Genomic DNA, 13,819 nt, shown 5'->3' with positions numbered 1-13,819 from the left:
TGCTCTTCCTCCCCCTCCTCCTCTCCACCTGCTCGTCCTCCCATCTGCTCTTCCTCTCTCTCCTCCTCTCCACCTGCTCATCCTCCCATCTGCTCTTCCTCCCCCTCCTCCTCTCCACCTGCTCGTCCTCCCATCTGCTCTTCCTCTCTCTCCTCCTCTCCACCTGCTCATCCTCCCATCTGCTCTTCCTCCCCCTCCTCCTCTCCACCTGCTCGTCCTCCCATCTGCTCTTCCTCTCCCTCCTCCTCTCCTCCTGCTCGTCCTGCCTCCCATCTACTCTTTCTCTCCCCCTCCTCCTCTCCACCTGCTCGTCCTGCCTCCCACCTACTCTTCCTCCCCCTCCTCCTCTCCACCTGCTTGTCCTCCCATCTGCCCTTCCTCTCCCCCTCCTCCCTTCCACCTGCTCGTCCTGCCTCCCATCTACTCTTCCTCTCTCCTTCCTTCTCTCCCTCCTTCCCTCTCTTCCATCTATTTTCTTCCATCTATCCATCTTCCATTCGCCCACCCATCCTCCTCCTCCTTCTTCCTTCCCCTCTTCCCATCATTCTTTGCAGCCCAAGAGTTTCTCTGCCCCTGCCCCCGCCCCCGCCACCCCTTGTGCCCAACCTCTGGCCAAAGCCCAGGCCCCCTCAGCCCTGGCACTTACACCTCCACATTGCCTCCCTGTCTCCTCCCAGCTCTCCCACCAGCAGTTCATTGAGAGCAGGGGCTTCCTCGTGCTTGCCCCTCCTCTACGACCCTGCCAGCCAAGCACACGGACCTCAGGGCAGCCAAGACTGGTGTCATGAGGACCAGGCACATGAAGCACTGCCGCTGAGGACTCCATTTGCTCTTCAGTGCCCCTTATGTGAAGAAAATCTGGACCCTGGCAGAGCCTGTCTTTCCCAAAGAAGCTGAAGGCTTCTGCTGGACAGTGAGGGGAACTATTTATTCTCTTGAGCACTTTTCCTCTTGGCTGCTAGGAAGCTCAGAAGTAGACCCAGGGCAGCACTTTTGCACCCATCTCAGCCTTGGTCCCTTCTCTAGTGACCGAGCCTTTCCAGTCTAATTATGCTTTGCTTGGGGGAGCCTTTGACTTGGCCACCATCCTGGACACCAGCGGAGCTACATTTGGCACAGACCGAGCTGTACAGTGACTGTCCCGTTGAACATGGGATGACAGCATCCTGTCCCTTCCTGCCTCTCTTTCTCTCCTACTGAGAGGAGAGGACCAGATGGGGCCTGGACTTGCTCCATTGTTGAACAGGGACTGTCCCAGCCACCACTGACCTCACCCAGATGCCCTGTCCCCAGAGCTGTCACCTTCCCAAAGACAGTGCAGACTAACTGAAGCTCTAAGCTGGATGGTGGAATCTATCATTTCTAAATCTTTTAGAAGTTCAGTAGTATTTTTATTTTTTGCTTTTTGTAAATAAAAGTATCAAATGATCCTAACTCAGTTAATCTAACATTTTTTAAGTGAACAGTCTTTATTAAATCAAGGTGACATTAGGCACCCTTGTTCTTGCACGGGAGTTTGCAGAGCATCTGGGGGGGCTTTCAAGGTAAGGAATGACGGGAACCAGCAGTTAGCGTAATGGCTATGTCGCTGGACTCCCACGTAGTCGACCGCGGTTCGTGTCCTGGACCCGGTGGCTTAAAACTCATGCCGGGCGCGTGTGCGTGCGTGCCCAAGATCCCGGGAGGAGAATGGAGGAGAAGGGATTGTGGCGTGGCCATCCCCCCTGGGGGGTGATTTCTTGCTTTCTGTCTCTATGTCTCTGTCTGTCTGGCGAGCGCACGCGCCCTATAGCGAAAACCTCTCCAAAAAAAAAAAAAAGGTAAGGAATGACCACCATGCTGGCCCCAGGTCAAAGGCAGAGTCCAGAGAACCCAGACGTTGTGTGGAGCCCTGAACCCCCAGAGGAGGAAGTGGAGGAGGCAGCCTGCCTGCCCTGCAAAAGCAAGGGCTGGGAGTCAGAGGGCAGGGGTGACCCATGTCATGGAGTGTGGGTGCCCTGCACAGCTCTCCCCACTGCTCCTTCCTCAAAGGGAGAGTCCTGGAGTCCCAACCCAAGCCCAGGCTAGCGACTGGGTCAACTCTGGACCAGGCTGCATTACCGCAAGCTGGGTCTAAGCAGCAGCCACAGCCCATGTCCCAGCACCTGCTCTGCAGTGGACCCCTCCTGCAGGCTGGAGCCAGACCCACCAGATGTTGCCATCTGAGCATGTGTTTGCTCTGATAGGGGAGGTGGCCACGGAAGTGCCAGCAGATGACATGGTGTCAGACTGCCGAGTGCTGGGAAGGAGCTGGGCGAGGGCTGGTGAGCTGGGTGGACCTACGTGGACTGGGGGAGACCTCTCTGGGGAGGGGACATCTGCCAGAGACCCAGGCAAGAAACAGGTGCAGGCCCTGGAGCCTGGGGCGACCTGCCAGGCAGTGGGAGCCTGAAATGCCCACGTCCCAGGGGTGGCATGCACGGAGCCTGTCAGGACTCCGGGAGCCAATGTGGGGGTCAGGAGCAGAGGGCTGGACGGCCCCCCGGCTGGGTTTTATTGAAGTGTTGAGAGGCCACTGGAAGGCTCTGAGAGAAGGGGTGACCCTGCTGGCTGCTGGGTGGGGGCCAGAGTAGATGCCAGAGACCACCAGGGCCTTCTCTGCCTAGCCCTGGGGCAGTGGTCTCAGGCTCTAGTGAGGCATGTTCAGACATGAGATCCATTTTAAGACTGAGACAACAGGACGTGACCAAAGGCAGGATGCAGGAGGGGAGGGAGAGCGGAGTGGACGGGGCGAGGGGTGAGCAGCTGGGAGCTGGGAGCTGGGACTGGGCCGGGACAGACCAAGGACTGGCCCTGAGACAGATGGACCGCTGGGCCTGGAGCCTTGTTCTTGCCGCAGTTTTTGGTTTTGCTCTTTATGGAGGTGAAACTCGGGTCCCACCAGTCAATCAGGTCGAAGTGCCAGGCAGCGGTGTCTAGTGCAGCCCCACCTCCCTCAGACGGCTCCGGCTCCTCCAGTAGTCGCGTCCCTCTCCCCTCAGTCTGGCTATTTTATTACTATCCTTGATGTCTTCGCCTCACTTTAAAGTGATGACACTCAGGGCCAGAGTGGACACACGTTCAGAAAGAACCACAGCTGGGCTGGCCCCTTAGCACAATGGTCAGGGGAGCCTGATCACACAGAGCTGACTGTGGTTTGAATCCCAGCCCCAGCTTGAAAAGCATGCCAGACAGGTATGTGTGCCTGCCCCAAATCCCAAGAAGATGGAGAAATGGAGACGAGATTGCAACATAAACACACCTCGTTGGAGGGTGCTTTTCTCTTCTCACTATCTTTGTCTCTCTCCCTCTGAGAGAACAAGTAAGCTCTGGCAATTAAATTAAATTAAATTAAAACACATTTGGAGCCAGTTTCCTTTCTTGCCCACCATGTTGAACGTACATGATTTGGGGGATGTTTCAGTAAAGGTGGGAACAGGCAGGTATTGGGGGGTCACGGTTCTGCTCACCTGCGCATTCAACCAAGCTGCCCAGCCTCTCTGACCGGCTAGTATTTCTGGAGCCCTGGTCTCTGTGGTGGGGCCTACTGGCCCTGCTGGCTGGCAGGGAGTATGCAGAGTCCTCCTGCCAAGGGTGGCCTGTGGCCTCAGAGGTGCCCAAGGCAGCACTTGTGCCCACCGGCGCCCTTCCCACCCGAGTCCTGCTCCCCACACACGCCGGGAGCCACAGTGCTGTCCTCTAGGTCAGCGTGGCCTTGGGGCTCCGAGCCCAGCCCACCAGCAGCCAGCAGCTAGAAGGAGCCATTTGGAGGCTGCGAGGACCTCAGACTAAGACGGCGTCTAGCAGCTGCCCCCCCCCGTCACACCTCCAGCCTGGCCTGTCCCTGTGTGCAACTCTGTGCCAGACACCACCATGGATGTCAGCGGGCAGCTCCCACCCAGTGCACGCGACGGGACTCCTACCCTATCATCATCTCCCTGCCGCTCCGGGCACTCCTCTGCTCCCAGACTTCTGGATTTCCGGCACCCCCCATCCCATCCCATCCATCAGCAACCCTTCCTTCAGAACCTGTATGGCGCCTGGGCCTTGTTCCCTGTCACCTGCCCCCCTGCCTCCCTGCCCCCCGGGCCCGGCCACCGGGGCACTTGCTCATGCGGGTTGTCGCTTCACTCTGCTCCACCTGCTTATCCCTCCCACAGCCAAAGGAGTCCTTTCAAAATTAAAGGCAAATCACACCTGGAGACTCAGGGTGAAAACAAAAGCCTCCCATGGCCCAGCAGATGCGCGGAGTCAGAGCCGTGGCCCTGCTGGCCTTCTCTCTCACAGCTAATTTGTCGTCCATTCATCTTTGATGAAGTGTGTGTTTAAATAAAAAAAAATTGTTTGTGTTTTTATTAGTAAGTTGAAGAGTTCTTTATACTTTCCAGATCCAAGCACTTTACTGGATAACGAAATTGTAAATATTTTCTCCTGATCTGTGACTCATCTTTTCATTCTCTTCCCATTGCCTTTAAGGAGCAGGACTTCTGTAAAGTCTGATTAAGCCTGGTTTTTAAAATGGATTGCGCATTTAGTGTTGAATCTAAGAAATCCTTACTAACTTGAGGGCAGAAAGATGTTTCTCCTACATTTTCTTCTATAAGTTGGGTTTTGTGGGTTTCAGATTTGGGGCTACGATGCATCTTACTTATTTATTAGTTTTTGCTATAGGGTGCATGTGCTTGCCAGAGAAAGACAGAGAGAGTGAGAAAGAGAGAGATGGAAAGTGCGGAATCAGCACCCAGAGAGGAAGGCCGCAGCAGTCCCTTCTCTTCCATTCTCCTCTTGGGATTTCAGGCACATATACATATGTGCCCAGCATATTTTCCAAGCTGCCAGGTCTGGTACTTGAACCATGCACTTGGCAATGTGGGATCCAGCTGCCTTAACCATCACACCACCTGGCTGGCCAACTATGATATATTTTGAAAAAACATTTTTAATAGATTTTTGCCATAGGATGCATGTGCTCACCAGGGAGAGACAGACAGAAAGGGAAAGTGTGAAATCATCCCCCGGGGTGATGGCCATGCAGCAATCCCTTCTCCTCCATTCTTCTCTTGGGATTTTAGGCATGCACACACAGGCTGGATCCAGGACTCAAACCGTGGAGTAGGCCATGTGGGAGTCAGCTTCTTAACACCCGCTGGCCCAAAATTTTGTTTTAAATAGTGCAAAGTAAGATAAAAGTTTTCAGGTATTTTTGGAATTTTTGTTTTGGATATTCAATTGTTCTAACTCCACTTGTTGAAAAGACTACTTTCAGGGGATTAGCAAATGGGGTAATGGTTATACTGCTGGCCTACCATGTAGTTGACCACAGTTTGAGTCCCAGACCCAGCAGCTTAAAATTCATGCTAGGTGCATGTGCATGCATGCCCAAAATCCCAAGAGGAGCATGGAAAAGAAGGGATTGTGGCGTGACCATCCTTTCTGGGGAGTGATTTCTCACTTTTCTGTCTCTGTCTCTCCAATGAATGCATGCACCCCACCCTATAGAAAAAACGTCTTAAAAGGGGGGGGGGGCAGCAGTTAGCGTAATGGCTATGTCACTGAACTCCCATGTAGCCAACGGTGGCTTAAACTCATGCCGGGCGCGTGTGCGTGCGTGCCCAAGATCCCAAGAGGAGAATGGAGGAGAAGGGATTACAGTGTGAAGGGATTGTGGCATGGCCATCCCCCCTGCGGGGTGATTTCTCACTTTTCTATCTCTGTCTGTCTGGCAAGTGCACACGCCCTATAGCAAAAACCTCTCCAAAAAAAAAAGACTACTCTTTCTTCATTAAAGTGCCTTCATACCTTTGTCAAAAATAAAATGACTATACGATGTTCCAGTTGCCTATGTATTTTCATATCAGCTTTGCACTGTATTGATTACTGTGTCTTTACAGTAAGTCTTGAAGTCAGGCGGTGTCAGCCCTGCAACTTTATTCTTTCTCTTCAAAGTTGGTTTGGTTCTTCCAGATCTTTTGCATGTCCATATGAATTTTAGAATATGCTTGCCAATATCTAAAAATAAGAAAAGAAAAAACTAAGAAGAAAGAAAATAAGAGAGAGACAGAAAGAAAAAGAAAAAAACCTGTTGGTATTTTGATTGTGATTGTGTTGAATTTATAGATCAGGTTGGGGAAATGGGCATTTTTAACAATATTGAGTCTTCTGACCTTGAGCACAAAATATTTCTTCATGTTTTGGGGCCTTCACTAACTTCTCTCAGCCATGTTTTGGTGCTTGGTGTACAGAACTTACACAAATATCACCAGATCTATCCCGAAGTATTTCTTACTTTGATGCTATTTAGAAATATCTATTTTGAATTTTTGATGGTTTATTTGTAGAATATACAAATAAAGTTGATTTTTGTATGCTGATCATAAGATATTTTGTAAACTTGGCAACTGACTTCCTGTTCTAGTTACTTCTTTGTGCAGTTCATCGGATTTTCTACGTAGATAGTTATGTCATCTGTGAATAAAGATAGTTTTACTGCTTTTAGTTTTACTGTGAATAAAGATAGTTTTTCTTCTTTTTCTGAATGTCTTTTTTTTTTCATACTGGCTCAGAACTTCCAGCAAAATATTGAATGCAAGTGGTAAGGGTGGATATCCTTGTCCTCTTCCTGATCTTAGAAAGGAAATATTTAGTCTTTCATCATTCATTCTTGTGTTAGCTAAAAATATTTCAGATATCCTTGATCAGGTTGACGAAGATCCCTTAAGTTTCTAGTTTTTATTAAGAGCAGATGTTAGATTTTGTTATGTGTTTTTTGTCTGTCTTTTGAAATGATCATATGGTTTTCCTTTTTACTCTGTTGATAAGGGAAATTGCATTTGGTTGATTTTTAAATATTAAACCAGCCTTGAATTCCTAGGATAAGTCTTACTTAATCCTGATGTTTTATCTTCTTTTTATATATTGTTGCATTTGACTTACTGATTTCCCCACCTCCACCCAGAGGGCATGTGCATTCACATTGACCAGAGAAAGACAGCAAGAGAGAGAGAGAGAGAAGGAAAAGAGAAAGCACCCGTATCATGGTGTGGTTATGTTGCAATCCCTTCTTCATTTTTCCATTCTGTCAGGATTGGAGGCATGTATGGACACATGCCTTCACATGTTTTTCAAGCCACTGGGGCTGGTATTTGAACTGTGGTCAGCCATGTGGAATCCAGCTCCCTTTACCAGTAGGCCACAGGGCTGGCTTAGATTTACCAAAAACCCTTAAAGTATTTTTTATACCTATTTTCATGAGGGATATGGGTCTAGGATTTTTTTTTTTTCAGTTTTGGTGTCAAGATAGTAAGTTGAGAAATATTAATTTATTTAAAAAGTCCTAGAGGAGTTTGTGTAGAATTGACACTATTTCTTCCTTAAAGATTTTTTGAATTCTCCACTGAGACTATCTGGGCCTAAAGTGCTTTTACTGGGAAGATTTAAAACTATAAATTAAATATCTTTAATAGCTATAAGGTTAATTGGATTATCTATTTCTTCTTAAATGAGCTTAGTAATTTGGGAATTTGAAGAAATTTGTCCATTTTTGACTCAGTGGTCAAATTTATTGGCACAAGTTATTCATAATACTCTCCTTTTAAAACGTCTGTAGGATGCATAGTGATGTCACCAAAATCTTTTTTTGTTACTTTTTTTATTTAAATATTTTTTTACATTCAGTCTCTGTGTGTCATTACAGCATACTAATTTTCTCATTCCGAATACACCGTATATTGGTTCAGTCAAATATATTACCATACATATTGCCAACAACATGTCATTTTCCATTTTTGTGTCCCTTAAATATTTTTTTCCTTCTTTTGCGCCTGATTCTCTCCCTCTCACCCTCCCCCATTTCTCACCCCCCAACACACTGTCTCTAGAACCCACAGATGCTCTCCATGCCTTTATACCTTCCAGTCTTTCCATTTCTGCCATGAAGTGCAGACATGTGATATACATTGAGCGGGAGACACACAGTGCTTCTCTTACATAGTCTGGCTTGCTTCACTTAGCAGTAAATCCTTCATATTCATCCACTTTCTATCAAATGCCAGGGTCTCATTGTTTTTTACAGTTGAGTGGCATTCTGTAGTGTATATGTGCCACACTTTTTCAATCCATTCATCTGTTCATGGACATTTGGGTTGGTTCCATGTCTTAGCAATTGTGAATAATGCTGCAAAAGACATGGATGTGTAAGTGTTTTTCTAACTGAGTACATTCCTATCCTTTGGGTAGATACTCAGGAGTGGAATTGCTGGAGCATTTGGTAGTTCTATTTGTAGGTCTTTGAGGAATCTCCATGTTGTTCTCCACAGGGGCTATACTAATTTACATTCCCACCAACAGTGTAGGAGAGTTCCCTTTTCTCCACAGCGTCATCAGCACTTATCATTCTTTCTTTTTTTATTTTTTAATCTTGGCCATTCTGACTGGGGTTAGGTGGTATCTCATTGTGTTTTTGATTTGCATCTCTTGTCTCCCTAATTCTTGATATTGATAATTACGCCTTTTCTCCTCACAATCAGTCTAGTTAAGGATTTATTAATTTTAATGATCTCAAAGAATCAGCTTTTGGTGTTCATTTATTTTCTCCATTGTGTTTCTGTATTCTATTTTATTCATTTCCACTCATTTTTACTATTCCCTTCATCTTCTTACTTTAGGCTTCCCTTGGTCTTCTTTTTCTAGTTTTTAAGAAGGAAGTTAGGATCATTCATTTGAGGCCTTTCTTCTTGTCAAATACAGGTACTTTAGTGCCATTACTTGCCCTCAGTACTTCCTCTGTACTCCAGATTTCAATAATTATATTCGTAATTGTATTCAGTTGAAAATGCTTTCTAATGCTTCTTTTGCTTTCTTCTTTGAAGATGGGTTGTTAAGAAATACGTGATTTAGTTTCCAAATTTGGAGGATTTTTCTAGACACCTTTCTAATGATCAATTCCTACTTTAATTCCATTATAGTTATATACCTTTTGTGAAATTAAATTTTAAAATGTATTAATCATTTTTATTTTTCATGAGAAAGAGAATGCAAGAGAAACAGACAGGTAGGCATCCCTGACAGGGTCTTATCACACTGTGCTCCCCGTCTTCCAGCCCTGCAGCCAGTCACTATCTTGGGGGATGTGCCCAGCATGCTTCTAGCCAGCTCAGGACCAGAACCTATGGTTGGACATGTGGCTTCTAGCACTGTGGAACATGCTACCACCTGTGCCACCACAGCTGGGCCAGAGTCTTAAAGTATTTTTTATACCTATCTTGTTTAGAATGTTAATGTTATTTCCAAGTCTAAGACACCTGCTAGGTCATAGGCTAGGGCAGCTGGGGGTTAGGGGGCCACCACCTTAAGTGATGTTAATACTCCAGTCACAGGGCCTGGCACACGCGATTAGTGCTCCCTGGGCAGTGAGTATCATTATTTATGGAGAAAGCAGGGGAAGGCGAAGGGAAGGCATTCAGTTCCAAACAAGGAAACTTGGGGGAGCCAGCAGTATGACAGTTGGAGAAGAGAGTCTCCCTGGCCACTGGGGTTGGATGTGGAGCTCTGCCCAGAGAGCTGATGTGGTTGGATGAAAGATAAGGGTGGACATGAAGCCATCTTCGGGGAGAGCCAAGCTAAAGTTAGAACAACTCCCAGTTCCACAAAAGCGATCAGAAAGGAAGGTTCTAGGTTCTGACCACACAGGGACTGGGCTGACTCAAGCAGGTGGTCCCTGTGGCTTCCTGGTCACAGGGGAATTGATATCCCTTGCCTGTCCCCATAGGGCAGGTAGTGGGTTTTCACAGCAACTCTGAGTCCCTCCATGTTTCATTTCCAGACTGGAAGAAGCGGTTCATCGGCTTACGGATGCGGACCATCACACCAAGGCAAGTCTGAAGGCCACCACCACCCATTTCCCCTCCATTCTCATCCTTTGCCATGGCCTTCTTTCCAGGCCCTGGCCCAGCTGTGCCAGGCTGCTCGTAGGTGCTCTGATAGGCTAGGCACAGGTAGGCTGCTGATCTTTGCTCAGACCAGTCCCTCTGCCTTTCCTCCCTTGCCCGATAGATCCCTCCTGCTCCTTAGTGCCCCCCTTTTAGGAAGCCTCCTAATTAGTTTCCTGTGGCTGCCCTAACAAATTACTGCAAACCTCTTGGTTTAAAAAAGAAGAAATGTATTTTCTCACTGTTTCAGAGGCCAAATCAAGGTGTTAGCAGGCTGCACCACCTCTAAGACTCTTTAGGAAGATCCTCCCTTAGCTCTTCCAGCTCCTGGGAGCTCCAAGCATTTCTTGGCTCGTCACTGCATCACTCCAATCTCTGCCTCCATCTCCACATGGCCTTCTATCTGTGCGCCTGTGTCCATATCTCCCTCCTGTAGCTTTGATAAATGTATCAGTCATTGGGACCAGCAGATGGCATATGGCTTTGTCATTGGACTCCCATATAGTCAACAGCAGTTCAAGTCCCAGATCTAGCAGCTTGGAACTCACACCGGGCGTGTGTGCGTGCAAGCGTCCAGAATTCCAAAGAGAGGCCATTCCCCGGGGGGTGATTTCTCACTTTTCGTCCTTCTGTCTCTCTCTCTGTCTCTCAGGTGAGTGCACATGCCCTATAGGAAAATCTCTCTAAAAATATTCAGTCGTTGAATTTATGATCTCATATCAAGATCCTTAACTAATTACAGCTGCAAAGATTCTGTTTCCAAATGAGGTCCCATTCTGAGGTCGTGAATGTTCATGACTTTTAGGGAGACACTATTCCACCTCCCCAGGAGACTCAAGTGGGAGGACGTGCTTCCTCCCTGCTTGCAAAGCCCGGCTTCCTGCCTCAGCCTTGCACAGCAAGGACTGGTCTTGCTTATCCCTCTACTTCCCTTCTAATACCGAGTCTACAACGGAGCAGATCTCTGGAGATACTGACTGAGTGCAATAAAGAAGAGAGTAGGCAAGAGAAAGGGGAGGGGGAGAGTAAGAGGCCCGGAGGAAAGGAGGACAATGAAAAGTCGGGTGCAGTGGGTTGAGGAAGGAAGAAGTCACTGCATTAGGGAGCTCTGGGAAGAACTAAGGAATACTCACCAGACCATACCCTTGAACCCTGTAGTCCCTAAAATGGTCATCCTTGCTTCAGCAGCTGTTAATCTAGGGATTACCCTGGAAAGCAATTTGTAATCTCCAGACCAATTTACCTTTTCATCATGTCTTTCTCTCTTGCATCCATCCATCCATCCGGTCTTCTGACTCACCCATTGTCTGTCAGTCCGTGGATCTCTCCTTCCATCTGTCCATTTGTCTTTCTTTCCTAAATTCTATGCCTTCACCAATCCTGCACCCGTCCGCCTGTCCTTCTCCCTACCATCCCTCCTGCTGCACAACCGCGCATCTGCTCATCTGCCCTCTCTTCCCTCTCCACCTCTCTCACCAGCCATTTCCACTAAGTGTCTCCTGAGGAGACCATGTCTAGTGGGGACAGAGTGGACAGGGCAGTGTGGGAGCCCAAAGGAAGTTCCTTGTCTGGCCTGGGTGGCAGCGGAAAGGAGGGGCAGCCTCATGTCAGAGAGCTGAGTTAGTCTTAGAGAGGTGCCATAACCGTGGGACTGTCTTTTCAGCTTGATGGAAGAACTGAAGGCCAGCAACCCAGACCTTCCCGCAGTCAGCAGTGGAATTTATGTGCAAGAAGTTGTTCCAAATTCACCTTCCCAGAGGTAGGCTCTGCCAGAGGAGGCTGGGAGGCTGGACGGGAGTGGTCAGACATCCTGATGAGTGGGGTGGGGAGGGCCTGGAGCCCCGGCTGGGTCTGCCTGCTCACCTCGTATGACCTTGAGCTCCTGGAAAAGTGTGTGGAAAGGGTTGGTGGATTGTGACCTGTCCTCCAAGCTGGGGCAGGGCTGGAGAGATCACAAGGCCACACAGACCATCTTCAAGCATAGCCCTGTGAAGTGGAATAGAACATCAAGCAGGAAGAAGGTGCTCTGTTTGGGTCCAAGCATCCGGGGTCCCACCTCCAGCTCCAAGAATGACAGTTTAAAAGCGTAGATCTGATCTGGCCCACCCACTGCACAGATGGAGACCCTGGCCAAAGAGGGCTAAGCATATGTGTAGAGCCCTCCCTGGGGAATGGCTCCAGCAAGCGGGCGTGTCGTGACCTCACTGTTCTGCCTGCCTCTGTTCATGATGCGGAGACACTGCACATTTTTCTCCAGCACTTGACGGCTGCAAAGAAAACAATGCTTCATCTTGTTTGATCTTGACAAGTCCCCTGGGGGTTAGGGTTTATTGGGACATAAACTCACCGTCGGTCAAGGAGCATCTGTAGCTTGAAAAATCTTTTACTCCTTGTCTGACACTGGTTTTCTTCTGATGTAAGAGCTGTGAGGTTCTTTCCCAAAAGATTGTTGCTGAACGGCTGTTGTTAAACCCGTGTGTCCCGGCCCAGGCCTGTGCTTTATGAGGATGTAATGGTGACCCTGTGTCTCTCCTGTTGGCAGAGGGGGCATCCAAGATGGCGACATCATTGTCAAGGTCAATGGGCGCCGTCTGGTGGACTCGAGTGAGCTGCAAGAGGCCGTCATGAATGAGTCTCCCCTCCTGCTGGAGGTGCGGCGGGGGAATGACGATCTCCTCTTCAGCATCGCACCGGAAGTGGTCGTGTGAGATGGGGATGCCTCCCTCCAGCACCAAGCACCAGAACCTGCAGACTGTGGGGGGTCACTGCCTCCCCAGGATCAGGACGCAGGACCACGGTCGGTCCTCAGCAGGGCCAGCGGCCCCCTCTAGGACTGTCTAGAACAGTGGCAGAGGCTGGGTGTGGCTGGCAGTTCGAGTCTCAGCCTTGAGGGAGTGTTGGATCTGCATCCCAGTGCCCGTGAGGGAAGCCCGATGTCTTCCTGCACAGATGCTCCTGAAGGTCACGGGATATCTAGAAAACCCTTGCAGTTCCCTAGAGGCCCCATCCTCCCTCCCAGCTTCCTGCCTCTGCCCCTGCCCTGCTCCTAACCACTCTCCCCTCACCCACCCTCACCTACTTTAGGTCCCAGACCCACGCCTCCTCCTCCCCCATACATGCCTCACTGACCCACGGCCCTGGCTTGCCTGTGCCGTGGTACCCACCATGTGTGACCAGCACTGCCTGCCCTCCAGCCTGTAATCCCTGCAGGGCAGGCCACATCTGAGCCTCTCGAGGAGTCAAGTCTGGTAGGGCTGGCCTGGAGCAGGCGCTCAGCGAATGTCCCCTGGCTGCTGAGCCAAGCCTTGAGCTGAGGATGAGGCTCGCCTTCCAGGCAGGCAGAAAGCAGTGCGCCTTGCACACTAGGAAAGGTTGATTTGCTGCCTGGAGAAGTGATCCTTCTAAGGCAACCAGGAGTCAGCTGGGACCTGCCGAGGGGTGGGGGTGCGAAGACTGAGCCGGCTTCACCCTCCCCATGCAGCCCTGGGATGAAGCAGCCATCATGGAATGCCCCCCAGGAGCAGGCGGGGTTCTCACAGGCGCTCCTCTCTCTGGGGGACGCATGTGTTTTGAGGTGTATTTGTGAGCTTCCCTGTAAAATCGATCTTGATGTTGCTTGTACTGTACGTTTCTCTACTGTATGAAAATTAAAGTTTACAAGCAGATGGTTCTCAGCCAGCAGGGGCATTTGGGGCGGCACCCTACTCCCACACTGGCCAGTTTTTCCCAGGAATCCACATGTAACATATCTCCAGGCACGTGGACAAAGGCCTGGGACATTTCACTGCTCCAGGGCAGCCTAGCTTCAGAACACACCAGCTCTCAGGGCCACGTGGTGCTGTGGAGGGTGGGCTCCAAGTCAAGCCAAAGGGGCC

At 49.3% G+C, this 13,819-nt stretch overlaps 1 protein-coding gene across 1 annotated transcript in view; it reads left to right on the top strand.

The window, feature by feature from the left end:
* Positions 1-13,272, top strand: part of HTRA3 (HtrA serine peptidase 3) — a 42,945-nt gene extending 29,673 nt beyond the window's left edge. Inside the window, 3 exon segments of the mRNA XM_027773605.1 lie at positions 9,839-9,887; positions 11,608-11,703; positions 12,487-13,272. Coding sequence (XP_027629406.1) covers positions 9,839-9,887; positions 11,608-11,703; positions 12,487-12,652 — 311 coding nt within the window. The 3' untranslated portion in view covers positions 12,653-13,272.
* The last annotated feature ends 547 nt before the right edge of the window (positions 13,273-13,819 follow it).

Source organism: Tupaia chinensis, unplaced genomic scaffold (assembly GCF_000334495.1).
Source record: "Tupaia chinensis unplaced genomic scaffold, TupChi_1.0 Scaffold000360_1, whole genome shotgun sequence".
NCBI classification, from domain to species: Eukaryota; Metazoa; Chordata; class Mammalia; order Scandentia; family Tupaiidae; genus Tupaia; species Tupaia belangeri.
The sequence above is the reverse complement of the archived record's forward strand: the minus strand, read 5'-3'. Positions and strand labels throughout refer to the sequence as shown.